The sequence below is a fragment of the Carassius carassius genome, chromosome 42 (assembly GCF_963082965.1).
Source record: "Carassius carassius chromosome 42, fCarCar2.1, whole genome shotgun sequence".
NCBI lineage: Eukaryota > Metazoa > Chordata > Actinopteri > Cypriniformes > Cyprinidae > Carassius > Carassius carassius.
Window position 1 is genome coordinate 8126814 of NC_081796.1, and position 15368 is coordinate 8142181.

The 15368-nt window shown below is 36.4% G+C and overlaps 1 protein-coding gene across 1 annotated transcript; it reads right to left on the reverse strand.

Annotated features, from left to right (window-relative positions):
• Positions 1-1305: 1305 nt before the first annotated feature.
• On the reverse strand, positions 1306-12897 carry LOC132124495 (adenosine 3'-phospho 5'-phosphosulfate transporter 2-like). Its single transcript, XM_059535554.1, has 10 exons — positions 12862-12897; positions 11231-11458; positions 10991-11112; positions 9868-10022; positions 5383-5490; positions 5135-5232; positions 4945-5037; positions 3217-3328; positions 3041-3110; positions 1306-1958 (listed from the first exon to the last, which is right to left on the reverse strand). Exons 2-10 carry the CDS (start codon positions 11441-11443, stop codon positions 1808-1810), a joined length of 1122 nt encoding a protein of 373 aa, XP_059391537.1. The 5' UTR covers positions 11444-11458; positions 12862-12897; the 3' UTR covers positions 1306-1807.
• Positions 12898-15368: the final 2471 nt, after the last annotated feature.

Consider the following 15368-nt stretch of genomic DNA (forward strand, 5'->3'; position numbering starts at 1 on the left):
GAAGAACATTGGGTGAACAGTGCCATTTGTGTACCCATGAATAGATACTGATTTAATTATGTAAAAAATAAAAATATATATATAATCAAATCAATCTAGTCATTGTTTTAGCAAGATTTCGTTTTGTTTAATGTATAGTGCCAAAACAATTAAAATCAATTATTTCATTTTGGAACTATCTCCCTGCAATTGGACAATAAATGTTTTGCTTCATTAGACATAAAAGAAGAAAAAATAAAGAAACTTTTTATGAAACTGTGATTTACCAATTGTACTCTATAATTTAGCATGCTAACATCATTGTGGTTGTCATCATTATATCACTGAAAGAAACACAGAACTCAGACAGAAAACACACTGCTGCAGCTGTTAGCACAGCTCTATAGAATGACCCGGAGAAGCTGCACTGCCAGCTGGACATCAGAGCATGAACACGAGAAAAGATGTTCATCTCCAGTGCCAGATGAACTTCATCAGAAATAGTATGCAAGCATGACCAAAATATCAAGTAATTTCTCATGGGTACTAAAGTTGGAAAAGAACACTGTTCATTGACTCCCCTCACCTACAAATCCTGCCGGCACTGATACTCGAACCCACAACTTTCAGGTTACAAGTCTAACTCTCTAACCTTTAGGCCTCAACTACCCCTTGCTAAAAGATAATTTGCATTCTACTGAAAACTCTTAAAACATATGGATTTGGAATATAGACATGGACATATATGCATGTAAAACAGAAATTATAAAATGTAAATGTTTGTGTGAACCATAATATATAAGTATTTAAGTATAGAAGTATTTAATATTTAATTACTTAAAATGCTTGAAGCATTACAGCCATTTTCATAAATAAATTTTTTTTGATAAGTGGTCAGTATTAAAGATGATGATTTTCTGTTCAGGAAATCTGAATGAGTCAGAGAGCAGCTAGTCCTTTGTGTATCTGTGCTAATGCTGTGTTTTATAACTGGCAGTGTCTCTAAGGGAGAGGGTGGCAACAACTGCACAATAATCATTTCCCTGAGGCTTTGAAAGTGTTGCACACTTGGCACACACACACACACACACACACACACACACACGTGATGTTCTGCTCAACTAAATTAGGTATAAAGCCAAGCCCTGTGCACAGTGTTTGTTTTCTTTTTGGTGCTATCTTATTCCAGGATTACTAATCAAACAGGCCCTGGGCGATCGCAGGGCCAAACATCCGAGGGAGTGCTTGGCAGCCTTTCAACACTCCATGCTGGAGCCAATGGATAAGAGACGCCATTATTCATGAAAACACTCCACACTGTCTAAATCAACTTCCCAGTTTGTTTTTAATGTAAAAACTGCCACCCTTTCGCCTAACAAATGGTTAGCAAATATGGCAGCTGATAAGTTTGATCCTTTTCTTAATGTCAGCCCTTTAAACAGACATTATTGAGTTCTTTTCACCGGTGCAATTGCAGTTAACTCAAAAAATAGTGTCCTGACTTGAATGTCAGCTGTTGCCGTTACTTTATGGCACATGCAGATGAAATGTATTCTATTAAAAAATGTCACTGGCTTCCATCAGGCCAACATTCATTTGGACTTGGAACATTTCTACTGAATCCATTTCCTCCGTTTTCCACCTTGGTCCAGTGCAAATGTTTTCTTTTTTTGGTTCTAGTTCAAGGTCCCTTTGATTCAACCATCCCCACACTCCATGCGTGCTGAATGGACTCTGTGTGGTCATCTGCCCCTTCTTGGACTCCAAACCACACCTGAGCATCAGCTGATGTAAGACGTAGAAGAAGCCCATTTTTGAGTTCATCCTCCTACACATCCTGAGACAGCAGACGCACTTTCCTCCCGCTGAGTACTCGTTTTCTGAGCTCTGCTAAGGAAGGAAGCTTCATTTTGTCTTTGTTTTTGCTGTAAACATTAAGGAAGATGCCAAAAACCACCAGAAGACCACCCCAGACGTACCTGCGAAAGAACCATTGTACGTTATTCTCAACAAATCAGAAATATGTCATTAGTATAACCAACACTCAACATGACATTAATGGGTTAGTTCACCCGAGAATGAAAATTCGTCCGTCTTCTACTCACCCTCGAAGCGCGCTAGGTGTATGTGACTTTCCTCTTTCAGAATAATCTAATCGAAGTTATATTAAAAATTGTCCTTGCTCTTCCAAGCCTTTCAATGGGGTAAGCGGGTGTTTATTATCAACAGTTCAGAAGACATGAAATAAACTGTGCGACTCTGTAATAAAACATTCCTCACATGGCTCCAGAGAGCGAATTAAGGCCCCCGTAGCAAATCCATGCGTTTTTGTAAAATAAATATCCAGATTTCAAATGTAATAAACACTTTTTTTCTCACTTCTGCTAACTGTTGGGAACCGGAAGATGTGCAGGCGGAAGATGGAAGACGTATGCGTCACATTGAGTGCCTCTGGGAAATGTAGGAGCAAGGTTTCCTTACTTTAGCAAAGGAAAACCAATCTCCTCTTGGCTTATTTCAAAATCATCCAACGTTTTTCTTTAAAAATCCTTGTTTTGTGCTTCTAATTCGTGACCAACATTTGTTTTGTTCTCTCTCTGCGCTCGTCACTAACCACACAGTGCTGACAAACCACAATATCCTTTTATTACATTTGAAATCTGGATATTTATCTTAAAAAAAACGCATGGTTTCACTTCAAGAATCCTTTATTTACTCCCCGGAGCCATGTGAGGGACGTTTTATTACAGATGCGTGCAGTTTATTTCACGTCTTCTGAACTGTTGACAACAAACACCCGCTTACCCCCATTGAAAGGCTTGGAAGAGCAAGGACAACTTTTAATATAACTTCGATTGGATTATTCTGAAAGAGTCACATACAGCTAGGATGCTTCAAGGGTGAGTAGAAGATGGACGAATAACCTTTAAATCTTTCGCAATTAAACACTAATGGATAAAATGCAGTTATATTTGCTCAGCATTGTTGCATTTGGAAATACACCTCAATATGTTATGAAAGTAGTTTCTTATTGTGTTTAAAGAGATTTTTATTTACTTACTGAAAAGTGAAAGGTTTTGAAAAGAACAGAAATGACAACACGATAGTCATGGCTTTTCTTCCTGTAGTCACTGGAGAGAGGAGAAAAAAAGTTAGGGCATTAATTCACTTTCTTTATTTACCAAATATGACTGATCATCCCAAAACTACTTCCATATATAAGAGTGCTTATCTTACCTGTGACAGCAACCAGTGCTCCATACAGTTTTATCAGAGCCAGGACGAATGAAATGCCAAAATATCCCGTCAGTGAAAAAAAGAATGCGTAACCGTATGTTGTCACTGGATGCTGAATGAGTAAAACACAGTTTTAGGGACAGAATGTATTTAGATATAAAAAATACAGTATTTTAAAGGCTCATGTCATGTGAAACTTCTATTTCCTGTTCCTTTGGAATGAAAGAGTCTTGCGTAAACATTATTATTAGATTTCCATCACAGTTTGTGGTTCTAGTTTTTATTTGGGTCAGTTGATATGAACTACCAATAAATATGAAAATTATGTTGCTGCAAGGGATGTACCAATTAGAAAATTAGAAAAGCAATCACAACCATGAGTTCAATAACTTATGAATGCATTTATATATCAACACAAGGGCTTCGTGATACTGGGGGTAAAAATACTGACACTATATTGCAATAAAAAAAAAAAATGAAGGGATTTCCATTTGGAAATAATTAATCATCGTAGAATGATTGGCGTGATTTTGTAGGGAAGTACATCTGCATAGAAAAAAAAAAATAATAATAATAATACATGAATTTAGCACTGAATAATTTGGGCAACACTGAACAATATTCCTCATAGGCCATATTTTCACTTTTTGAGCCATTTAATATAAAATAACTATTATAATTATATTTACTGTTATCATTAATAAATACAAATGATAACTATATAACTACTGTAATAATACCACAGCACTTTGTACAAATCAAACATTTAATAAAAAATAATAAACCATATTATAATTGTGATTTTTATTGTGATTATTCAATAAAATATAAAAATAAGAAACATACTACTTTTGTAATACTACTGTACTGTAAAATAAAATATGTATTCAATATAATATAATAATAATTTAAATAAATACATAAATAATTTACATTTAATTATTAAATAATAGTTTTATAATACAACTTATAATATACAAATTTCACAATAACAATTTGATTTATTTTGTTCTATTATTTGTAATTAGCTTTCTTCATTTTTATTTTTCAACAAACAAACAAATAAATTAATGTATAAATAAATATTGTCCCAGGAACTTGGGGTAAAAATGCCACAGAAATTCACCCTAAATTATTGATGGGGGATATGACCCTGGACAATAACATAAATTCTACGTCATGATTAATTATGTGAATTATGAAAATGAATGAAAAGTGTATATTGAACATTACATTTAGATGTAAATAAGCTTCTGTTCCAAAGTAAAGATGACTTTTGTTGATGCTAATAACATTTTATTGGTGATAAAACTGGTAGTATTCTGATTAAAGTAATTTGTTAAATTTAGATATTTTACATAAAATACAATACAGATGAATTTAATATTATTTTCATTTTTTTATGATTGCCATAATGTCCAAAAGTAGGTAAAAAAAAACACCGGAAATTAATTCTAGGGTGCAAATATTAATGGACAAGTTAATGTCTGAGCCTAAATAATAGTGTTCGAGATAAACAGATAACCAGTCACAACAGATTATATTTAGCGTTAGGGAAACCCTTGTCTTAAAGGTACAGCATCAAGAAGAGCCTGATAAAAAGAGTTCGAAGGAGGAAGAAAAATTGCCATAACTGTTTTGGTGCAAAATTTTAATTATAATACTTTGACATATTTTGGAATTCCAAAAGAATGTGTACTGTAAAATATATTTTGTGTTAAAACCCACCTGAGAACAGAAAGAAACAGCAGGTCCAAGCCCCCGAACAGACAGCAGCCCCAGCAAAATATACACAAAACCTATAGAATAGGAATATAAAACCTGCAACACATGGACAACAATGAATAATACTCCTGCACACATGAGAGACAAACCATATTATGATGGTCTTATATAGTATAATAATAATAATTTGTACCATCTCTGAATTGGTTCCGTTATGGATTTTCATGGCTTTTTCCTGCACATTTCCAATAGCAGCATCCGCACAGAGGGCCAGAGATATGAGAATTACCCCTAGAAACAACAAACAACCATTACATTAATTACATTTAATTCTAAAAAAAAAAAAAATATTATGCATACAGTAGATTATTCTTAGCAAGACAGCTCACTAGAGTTTGGAACAACTATAATCAACAGACAGACGAAGAAGCAGTCCTGTACCTGTTACATCGAAGTTTGGGGCAATCTTGCTATCTGCCAGTGTAAACCAGATCAGACCAAGACTCATGCACAGAGCAGCAGACACGTCTGCAACATTGTAGCGTTTCCCTAAAAACAAACAACATCAACAAGCTCGATCAAGAAACTCTGACATTGATCAACTCAAAACACATCACAAAAGTCACATAAACATGGATGTGATCTTCTACTAAGCTGAGGGCCTTATCGTCTGGGTCCTTTGAGTTCTGGTTGCAGGTTGGCTTTACAAAGATCTTTCAACAAGTTCAATGGTAAACTGATGTTGAAGAGAGAAAAGGGTTTTTTGTCTTTTTCTGCTGGACTCTTCAACTCATCACAAGCAAGCATGTGAGGAGAAATGAGTTTGAGGTTGGACATGAAAATGCAAAGACCAGAAAAAAAAAACAGGTAGCTGCCATGGGGATAGGGGTGATGATTCCGTTCAGCTTTGATGGGTTGGCATCTTGAGCGCATCCTCAACCAACGTCCCACTGATCTTACACACCAGCCTTAGGGGACACAAGGGCTATGATTCCAGAGAAGAAAAAAAAACAATATCCCCATAAAAAGAGAGGGGAGAGCTGTTCAGCTGGTTTCATTCTTTCTTGTTCGGGATATCAAAACTACAATCCAATTCTTGCATAAGAAAAGTGAAGAACTCCACAACACTGCCCAATGATTCTTTAAGCATACGAACAAGGAACCTGCTCACAGAAACTTACAAACCTGCACACACACACACACACACACAAAAATATCCTTAATTAATTTTAAGGGATATTTTACCCACAGATTAGTCAGCCTTATTGTGTCGATTCAAAACTACATGACTTTTCTTCCATGAAACACAAAAGATGATATTTGGCAAAATCTATATGCAGCTCTTTTATTTACATATGGACCACAGCTTCTAAACAAACAAATAAATAAATACAAATTCTATAAAACTAGTGCACTATATCCCACAATATATATTCAACATATTTGTTTCTAAATTTTAAGCTTATGCTGAAATTTAAGTCATCATTAACTAATAATTTCTTCTCTGCGGCAGCCTAAAATCTCCTGCTGAGTATTTCTGTTTGCGGTTGGCATCATATGGATGCAGAAGACTTGCTATAAAATTGCAAAAGTAATATGGACTCCTTTAAACATACTTTTTTGTTGTTCCATGGAAGAAAGTAACACTACATATTAGGGCTGGGCAATAAATCGACTTTGTCGATTAACTCTAATGTGTAGTTTGCATCGACTTGTTGGAATGAAAATAGTTTCCACTCAGGGCTCACGTAGTTCCGAATGGTCTCTCTCAACCCTCCCACCCCCCTGTGTGTTTTCCATAGAGACATGCTACCGAGTGAAAGAGATGTTTAGCCCTACAAAACGAACAAGACCGCGGCAGCTCAAGCACACACGCCAAAAAAGCAACCTACAGCAGTGTTATTCATTGGGTGGCTCGCCAAGCATTACTTTTGGGGCTTGCATGGCAGTAAATTATACGATGATATGATAATGCAGTCAATACAGATATTTCATTAAAACATTAAAAACAAGCAGGGCTATAACCAGAGGCGTACCTACGTGAAGTGGGGCCCCAAGCAAAAATAATCAGTGAGGCCCTTCTAAAAGTTTTTTTTTTTTTTTTTTTATCTTTGTTACCTAGTGATATAATTATACAATATATGAAATGTTGACAAAACACATTTAACAGTATATAATGCACAAAACATGACACACGCTCTCTCTCACTCAGATATGCATGCTCAAACATGTGCACTCAACATCTATAAAATTGTCTTTTCTCCTGAAATTAATGTTGCCAGAAGCCCGAAGAAACAACCGAAGAGTACCTTTCAATTGTATATATATAAAAAAAAAAAAAAAACACAAATTACAGATCCATCTTTGTTAGCATTTTCAAACTGATTTTGGTCAGTGAATTCTGGTCATTTATTTAATTATTTAGCCTAATAGTTATTTGAATTAAGAGCCTGTTCTAAATAGGTATTTATTGTATTTTATGTATATCAGCAAGTGAAGGAGTTGCGGCAAAGCTCATGGAAAGATTGATTTGTTGTGTATTTGTAATCTGTGCATTTATCTTTGCGAGACACAAATAATATATTTTGTGTAGCCTAATGAAATCCAGCACAATATCGAATGGAGAAAAAAATATTTAGCATTTTTAATTAATTAGGCTGTAAAAAATGGGAATGTTATTATTTTCTCATGGAAACAATGATGAAAAGAATGTTTTATATTTGGCTTGGTGTGGAATAGTTAGGGCAGAAATATAAATAAGTGCCTATGCTTATCATTTGTCCTGTTTCCTCTTTTCCTCCTCTTTTTTTGCGCTTCAGGCTGCCTGATAGATTTGTCCTCTTTTTTATGTTTAACGTGCGTGGTTATGTATGTGTGCGCAAAGATTTTTTAGTTTATTCCTAAATTGCGCAAGCTCAACTTCCATATGAAATGGATTAAAAACGCTTGGGTCCCGTATTCTGCTCTGCTCCAGATCATCCATTTTCTAATCTACAGCACCGCGAGGACGCCTGCACCTGTTTGAAAATGGTGGCTGAGGAGGCAAAAGCATAACCAATCTTTTTGTTTTTTTATTTGTTTTAACTCTAAGTAATAATTTAAAGCTTCCTATAGATATATTTCTCATGTCTGTGAGGCATGTATTCACTGAGTTTTGGTTCATTTTTGTGACGCGCTCCTGTTCAAGATGAGACGGCAGAAAGTTAATCTTTGTTTTCTTTATTTTATAAAAGCACAGAGTTTTGTTGATAGTGTGAGTGCACACAAATAAAAGTAGACCCTTTACAGTTATGATGTATTAATCTTACCTTTATGAGCAAAAATTACAGCTTATCCACTGAAAAAAAATGCAAGTGGGCGTGCTGGCGTCTCCATGATCTGCAAAGCGCACTTTAGCTTGCACTCTCTGCACAAACTGTTGGATATAGCGCACATTTATCTAGGTTTAACATTTAAACATTGTTATATGATTGAACTGTTTTAGATCTATAGATTTTAATTTAGGCAAGTCATAATGATTTGATAAGGCTAAATTGGTCAAACAATATGCACACTGTCTGCCGCTGGCAGCTTGGTCTTTATTTAATAAAAACAAAAATGTATATTTAATGAACAAAAAATGCTCCAAAGGTTTTTTCTAAATTAACTTGATCAAACAACTAAATTCAATATAATCACTTTTCCATATAATCAGTTTTCCACAAAACTGAACTATTTTAATAGCTGAAACAGGGGTATAAGATGTTTTGGGAAAAGGGGGAAAAAGACTCGGGCCGGTAATTCTAATAAACTGTCGGACACGGGCCGGCTAGGTCCTGAGCGTCTCTAGGATGAGAGATGTTGCTGTGTGATACAGCTTTTAATATTAACATTCCCTGTTGGTTTAAATGGTCGGCCATCGGTTTGCCTGCCTTGCCTGTCCCATTGCTACGCCTCTGGCTATAATATAACATATTAAAAAACTCACACCATGTCTACACCGGACACAAGTGGCGCGATCCAACAAAAGACAATAGAATCCAGTGATGTTGTCTACACTGGATGCGGCGTGATGCGACACGATCCCCATCAGTAAACTGATGCCTCGTTCTATTTATGAGGAAATGTACTGACACTACGCTCAGATGATTTGCAACTATAGTGTGGTGTAGGTTAGACAGTGTCTGCTCTATTACAAATACCGTATTTTTCGGACTATAAGTCGCACCTGAGTATAAGTCGCATCAGTCCAAAAATGCGGAAAAAACATACCGTATTTTCCGGACTATAAGTCACACTTTTTTTCATAGTTTGGCTGGTCCTGCGACTTATAGTCAGGTGCGACTTATTTATCAAAATTAATTTGACATGAACCGAGAGAAATGAACCAAGAGAAATGAACCAATAGAAAACATTACCATCAGTAATGTTTTCTCTTGGTTCTCTAAATCCAGTGCGACTTATATACCATATTTTTCGGACTAAAAAATCGCACCTGAGTATAAGTCGCATCAGTCCAAAAGTACGTCATGATGAGGGAAAAACATATATAAGTCGCACTGGACTATAAGTCGCATTTATTTAGAACCAAGCACCAAGAGAAAACATTACCGTGTACAGCCGCGAGAGGGCGCTCTATGATTTCATTGTAGACTACAGGAGCACTGAGCAGCATTAGAGCGCCCTCTCGCGGCTGTAGACGGTAATGTTTTCTCTTGGTTCATTTCACTCGGTTCATGTCAAATTAATTTCGATAAACAAGTCACACCTGACTATAAGTCGCAGGACTTATGATTTATAGTCCTGAAAATACGGTAACTGATATATAAAAAATACATATAATAACAAATAAAAAACAACAACAACAGCGCCATTACAAGATGAAAATATAGACTAAAAAATATATTTAAACTTGCTCTATCCTATCAAGCATATGATCTGTTGTACCTTGTATAAAAACTCCTCCGATCATGACAGGAATGAGTTTGCAGCACTTAAATATGACTTGTGTAGGGTAGTTCAAGTATCCTAAAGAAGTGTTGGAAAGGCCCATGGTTCCAACTGTTAAAAATGCGATGATCATGTAGGTTTTCCATGGTATCCTGAAAAAAAAAGGAAAAAAAGAAGATGCATTCCATTAAGTTGTTTTCCTATTTTGTGAATACTAGTTTTATGTTAATGTAAAATAAAAGTTGGTATAATTTAATGATCTGAAATTGCTAATAAATAAAACGTTATCCCCAGAAATTGACAAGAAAATCCATTTAGAAGTATAGAGGTATCAGTATCAATGGGCATGTTTACATGCTCACCAGTAAGCTGATAACTCATAAATATCAGCATTTTAAAATAATTAGTTTCCCTTTACATCCACATCAGTAACCTGACAACGCAAGTAAACTTTTTTTTTCTGTGACTTTATTAATAAATCAGGCCAGGTTATTTCCCTGTAGTAATGTCAAAACATAGCTAATCACTTGCGTATCTGTCTCCGAGTATTCTATATGTTGTCAGTTTGTGATGTTAAAGCTTGCATACAATGCTAAAAGCTCATATATTATACTCTCTTGAAGTTACAGATGCAGCATTTTGACTGAACCACTTCTACTTCACGAGATGAGAACACATTTCTATTGGGGTCATGAAAGAGTTTGTGTCTTGTGTTTGCTTCTTTCTTTACTGTAAAATGCCCACTCTGCCTGGATGCGTTTAAATCTTCACTAAGGACACACATGCACACTTCAATAAGCTGACAGAAAGCAGGTTAAGCGTTTACAGGCCCCACAAAATCAGGGTAAGTGGCAAAAAAAACTACCTGTGACAACTAGTTTATGTTTAAGCTGTTTGACCTTACTCCAATAAGAGAAAACGGGTTACTGCATTAACAAAACCATGTGGGTTGTCGGCTTATTAAGCATAATCGGCTTAAGAACGTGCATGTAAATGCACTCGATATTGCAGCTGGTAGCAAAAAAAAAAAAGTAAAATCCTTAAGGAAAAGAAAACCTACAACAACAATACATTTTCTATTATAACTAAGGGTTATTTTGCAAATGGTCCCAAAAGTTACCTTCTCCTCTTATCCTGAGTAAGCTGCAACTCCACCAAACCAAACAAGGAGTAAAATCCAAACTGTACTAAAGTCAGATACCAGCCAAATGGCTTAAAGCCCTCCACTGAGAATATCAGCTCCTGGAAACACAGAGACTAACAAGTTAGTAATGCCACATAGAAAACATGAGTTTAGCATCACCGCAGACACAAATATAAAGCCAACGATCACAAATGGAGTAATGGGTAAGACTGTCACCTGCAGGTAGCCGTAGATGAGGTAAAAGAGGAAGACTCCAGCCACACAGATGAAGAACTGTGTTGGTGTGTTGAAGCTGTTCAGGTTGATTCCCAACACTCGGAGCTCCTCCACCGATTTAATATGAGGTGACATGACCTCTGTGGATGAGGGCACAGATATGGAGATGTGCTTCCTCGAGCTGTAATTCCCAAGCCCAAATTTGCCACTCATGATGTCTGCAGGCTCCTGAAATTCAAAACAATTCATCCTCAATCTGAACTTACATATTTTAACTTCACTGTCTACATAAGATCAATATCCAGTCATTGAGTCTGATCTGTTTCGATGAAGAAACAAACTCCACTTCATCTTGGATGGCCTGAGGGTGAGTATATTTTCATTTCTTGGTGAACTATTGCTCATTAATGTCTGTACTCTAACTTGACATGAAGTAGAGGGTTGGACTGGAAAACAAAAGGGTCTGCACTAAAATTAACAAAAATGGTCTGTACTAAAATTTTCAAAAATGGTCTGCACTAAAATGTTCTTGTTTTTGTTAAATCAATTTCATAAAAATAAATTTATATGGGATCGCCTGTCAGTCAAATTTTCAGTTTATTCTTTAGTTGGTTTATTCTTTAACATGCTAGATTTTGTATGGTTCAGTGTCGTATACTGAGAAACACTTTTCCAATTAGTTTTTGTGCATATAAACATGCTTATAATCCTTGTATTTCTGTTGTTGCTTACACAAACATTTAGATTAGAGAAATATCCTCTGATGCAGCAGTGGTAGTATGACACAATAATTGTAATACATTTAATATACACCATGGTACTGACATATATACATAAACGATAGAATTTATATACAGGTGTTGGTCATATAATTAGAATATCATCGAAAAGTTGATTTATTTCACTAATTCCATTCAAATGTGAAACTTGTATATTATATGCATACATTACGCAGAGATTTATATATTTCAAACGTTTATTTCTTTTAATTTTGATGATTATAGCTGACAACTGAGGAAAATCCCAAATTCAGTATCTCAGAAAATTTGAATATTACTTGAGACCAATACAAAGAAAGGATTTTTAGAAATCTTGGCCAACTGAAAAGTATGAACATGAAAAGTATGATCATGTACAGCACTCAATACTTAGTTGGGCCACCTTTTGCCTGAATTACTGCAGCAATGCGGCGTGGCATGGAGTCGATCAGTCTGTGGCACTGCTCAGGTGTGATGAGAGCCCAGGTTGCTCTGATAGTGGCCTTCAGCTCTCCTCAGCTGCATTCTTGGGTTTGGCATATCGCATCTTCCTCTTCACAATACCCCATAGAAAATCTATGGGGTATTGTAAAGAGGAAAATGCGATGGGGTCAGGTGAGTTTGTTGGCCAATTAAGAACAGGGATACCATGGTCCTTACACCAGGTACTAGTAGCTTTGGCACTGTGTGCAGGTGCCAAGTCCAGTCAGGAAATGAAATCTGCATCTCCATAAAGTTGGTCAGCAGCAGGAAGCATGAAGTGCTCTAAAACTTCCTGGTATACGGCTGGACCTCAGAAAACACAGTGGACCAACACCAGCGGATTACATGGCACCCCAAACCATCAATGACTGTGGAAAATTTATACTAGACCTCAAGCAACGTGGATTGTGTGCCTCTCCTCTCTTCCTCCAGACTCTGGGACCCTGATTTCCAAAGGAAATGCAAAATTTACTTTCATCAGAGAACATAACTTTGGACCAGTCAGCAGCAGTCCAGTCCTTTTTGTCTTTAGCCTAGGCGAGACGCTTCTGACGCGGTCTGTTGTTCAAGAGTGGCTTGACACAAGGAATGCGACAGCTGAAACCCATGTCTCGCATACCTCTGTGCATAGTGGTTCTTGAAGCACTGACTCCAGCTGCAGTCCACTCTTTGTGAATCTCCCCCAGATTTTTGAATGGGTTTTGTTTCCCAATCCTCTCCAGGGTGCGGTTATCCCTATTGCTTGTACACTTTTTTCTACCACATCTTTTCCTTCCCTTCGCCTCTCTATTAATGTGCTTGGACACAGAGCTTTGTGAACAGCCAGCCTCTTTTGCAATGACCTTTTGTGTCTTGCCCTCCTTGTGCAAGGTGTCAACGGTCATCTTTTTGACAACTGTCAAGTCAGCAAACTTCCCCATGATTGTGTAGCCTACAGAACTAGACTGAGAGACATTTAAAGGCCTTTGCAGGTGTTTTGAGTTACCGTAATTCCTCAAATAAAAGCCGGGGCCTTTATTTACCTGAACTTCAGAAGGTAACAGGCCTTATTTGAAGCAGGCTTTTATTAGAGGCAGGTCTTTATTTCTAATTCCATCTGTTTGATAAGTAATTGATTTTAAATAACCCGTTTTAAATTAAAAGCGATAGCATTCCAGTGGACAGAGATAATAACATTAGCACAGAATCAGTTCAGAATCAATCATCAAAAGAATCAGTTCGGTTCAGACGCTCTGTGTATCAGTTTGCTTCACAATGAATCACACATGTGCAGTATCATCAGCTCCTCGGTTCTCGAATCGGACGCATCCGACAAAAACGGTTCTCAGTTCAGTGTACTGGTGATCCGAAAACCGATGCAACCGGTTCTTGACTCGAGAACGAGAAACGCTCCAGCAGTGGGCGTGTACGTTCGTTATTTGGCTCTGCTGCACAATTTTACCTCGGCCTTTATTTAAGACCGGCCTTTATTTGTCCGTGTTGACCACGCCCACGGGCCACTATAAGAGGCCCGGCGTTTATTTGACTACCGGTTTTTATTTGAGGAATTACGGTAATTAGCTGATTATAGAGTGTCACCAGGTGTCTTCAATATTGAACCTTTTCACAATATTCTAATTTTCTGAGATACTGAATTTGGGATTATATTCATGTTATAATCATCCAAATTAAAATAAATAAACATTTGAAATATATCAGGCTTTGTGTAATGAATGCATATAATATACAAGTTTCACTTTTTGAATGAAATTAGAAAAAAAAAAAAGTAAACTTTTTGATGATATTCTAATTGTATGACCAGCACCTGTATCATTGACGTGTAAGACAATTAAATAATACCATTATAGTACACATATTTACTGATTAATAATTTTCTTTTTAAACTGAGAATACTTACCAGAATAACCCAGAGAAGATCAGAGTGACTGACCAATTGAATCAGTATCACACTGATCAGATGAGAGTGATGAGCATCTGACAGCTGGAACTGTATATCACACTGATCTTACATCTCGCCCAGCTCACAGCCGATAAACGACGCGCCTCAGCACTGAGACGCATGACAGGCTCAATCTGTGACTTAACCGTGCAGCATGCGCGTGAGATCAGTTTTTAAACACAAAATCGCTCCCTCATATGGGATTTAGAAGAGATAAAGAGTGTTAGCGGCTAAGCTAACACCTGCTGCTCTGCTCCACTTCCGGGTTTAAAGTCAGTTTTAATCGCTCGTCTCAAGGTGTTACAGACATCTTTACATCGATCCAATCGAACGGAACAAAAAACAAACCCTTCATCCATAAAAAAAATTATGTCAACGTGCAAACTTTACGATGATTCTGAAGGTTTTGATATTGTTCTGTCTCCCGGCAGCAGCCAACCGCTTCCGGTAAACTATGACCCCATGACACACGTCACTGAACACACACGTGTCAATCTGAACCAGATCTGAACACTCTGTTTATCAAAGAAAAGGTACTTTTAGAATTTCATTTCCTTTTAGTTTTTGGAAATTTAATAATTATGATAATGCAAACACAAAGTTTTTGTTATCAGTCAATTTATTTTGTCGGTAAAGTTTCACATTCATAAGTGTAAATTAACAAAAAACAAAACAAAAAAAAACTTTTTCCAGTGTTCTTGTGTACTATCCAACATAGTACTATTACAAAGGCAACTGAAACTGCCAGTTTGTGTTCTATCTTCAAAATATTTGACTAATGTAAAGGTCATGTCTATGATTGGATTATTATTTTTTTCCTCTATTTTTTAATTTTAATTTAATTTATTTATTTTACCCTTAGTTACCCTGGCTTCATAATGTATGTTGTATTGTTTTGCATTGTATCATTTAAAGCATTTAAAAAACAAAAACAAAAAACTATCTGAACACACTGCTC

Coding starts and splice junctions, on each gene's coding strand:
- LOC132124495 (XM_059535554.1), bottom strand. CDS start 11,443: ATGAGTGGCAAATTTGGGCTTGGGAATTACAGCTCGAGGAAGCACATC. Junction 5,233..5,382: donor CCCAAACTTCGATGTAACAG/GTACAGGACTGC, acceptor TGTTGTTTCTAG/GGGTAATTCTCATATCTCTG. Junction 3,329..4,944: donor CTGTTTCTTTCTGTTCTCAG/GTGGGTTTTAAC, acceptor TTACTCATTCAG/CATCCAGTGACAACATACGG.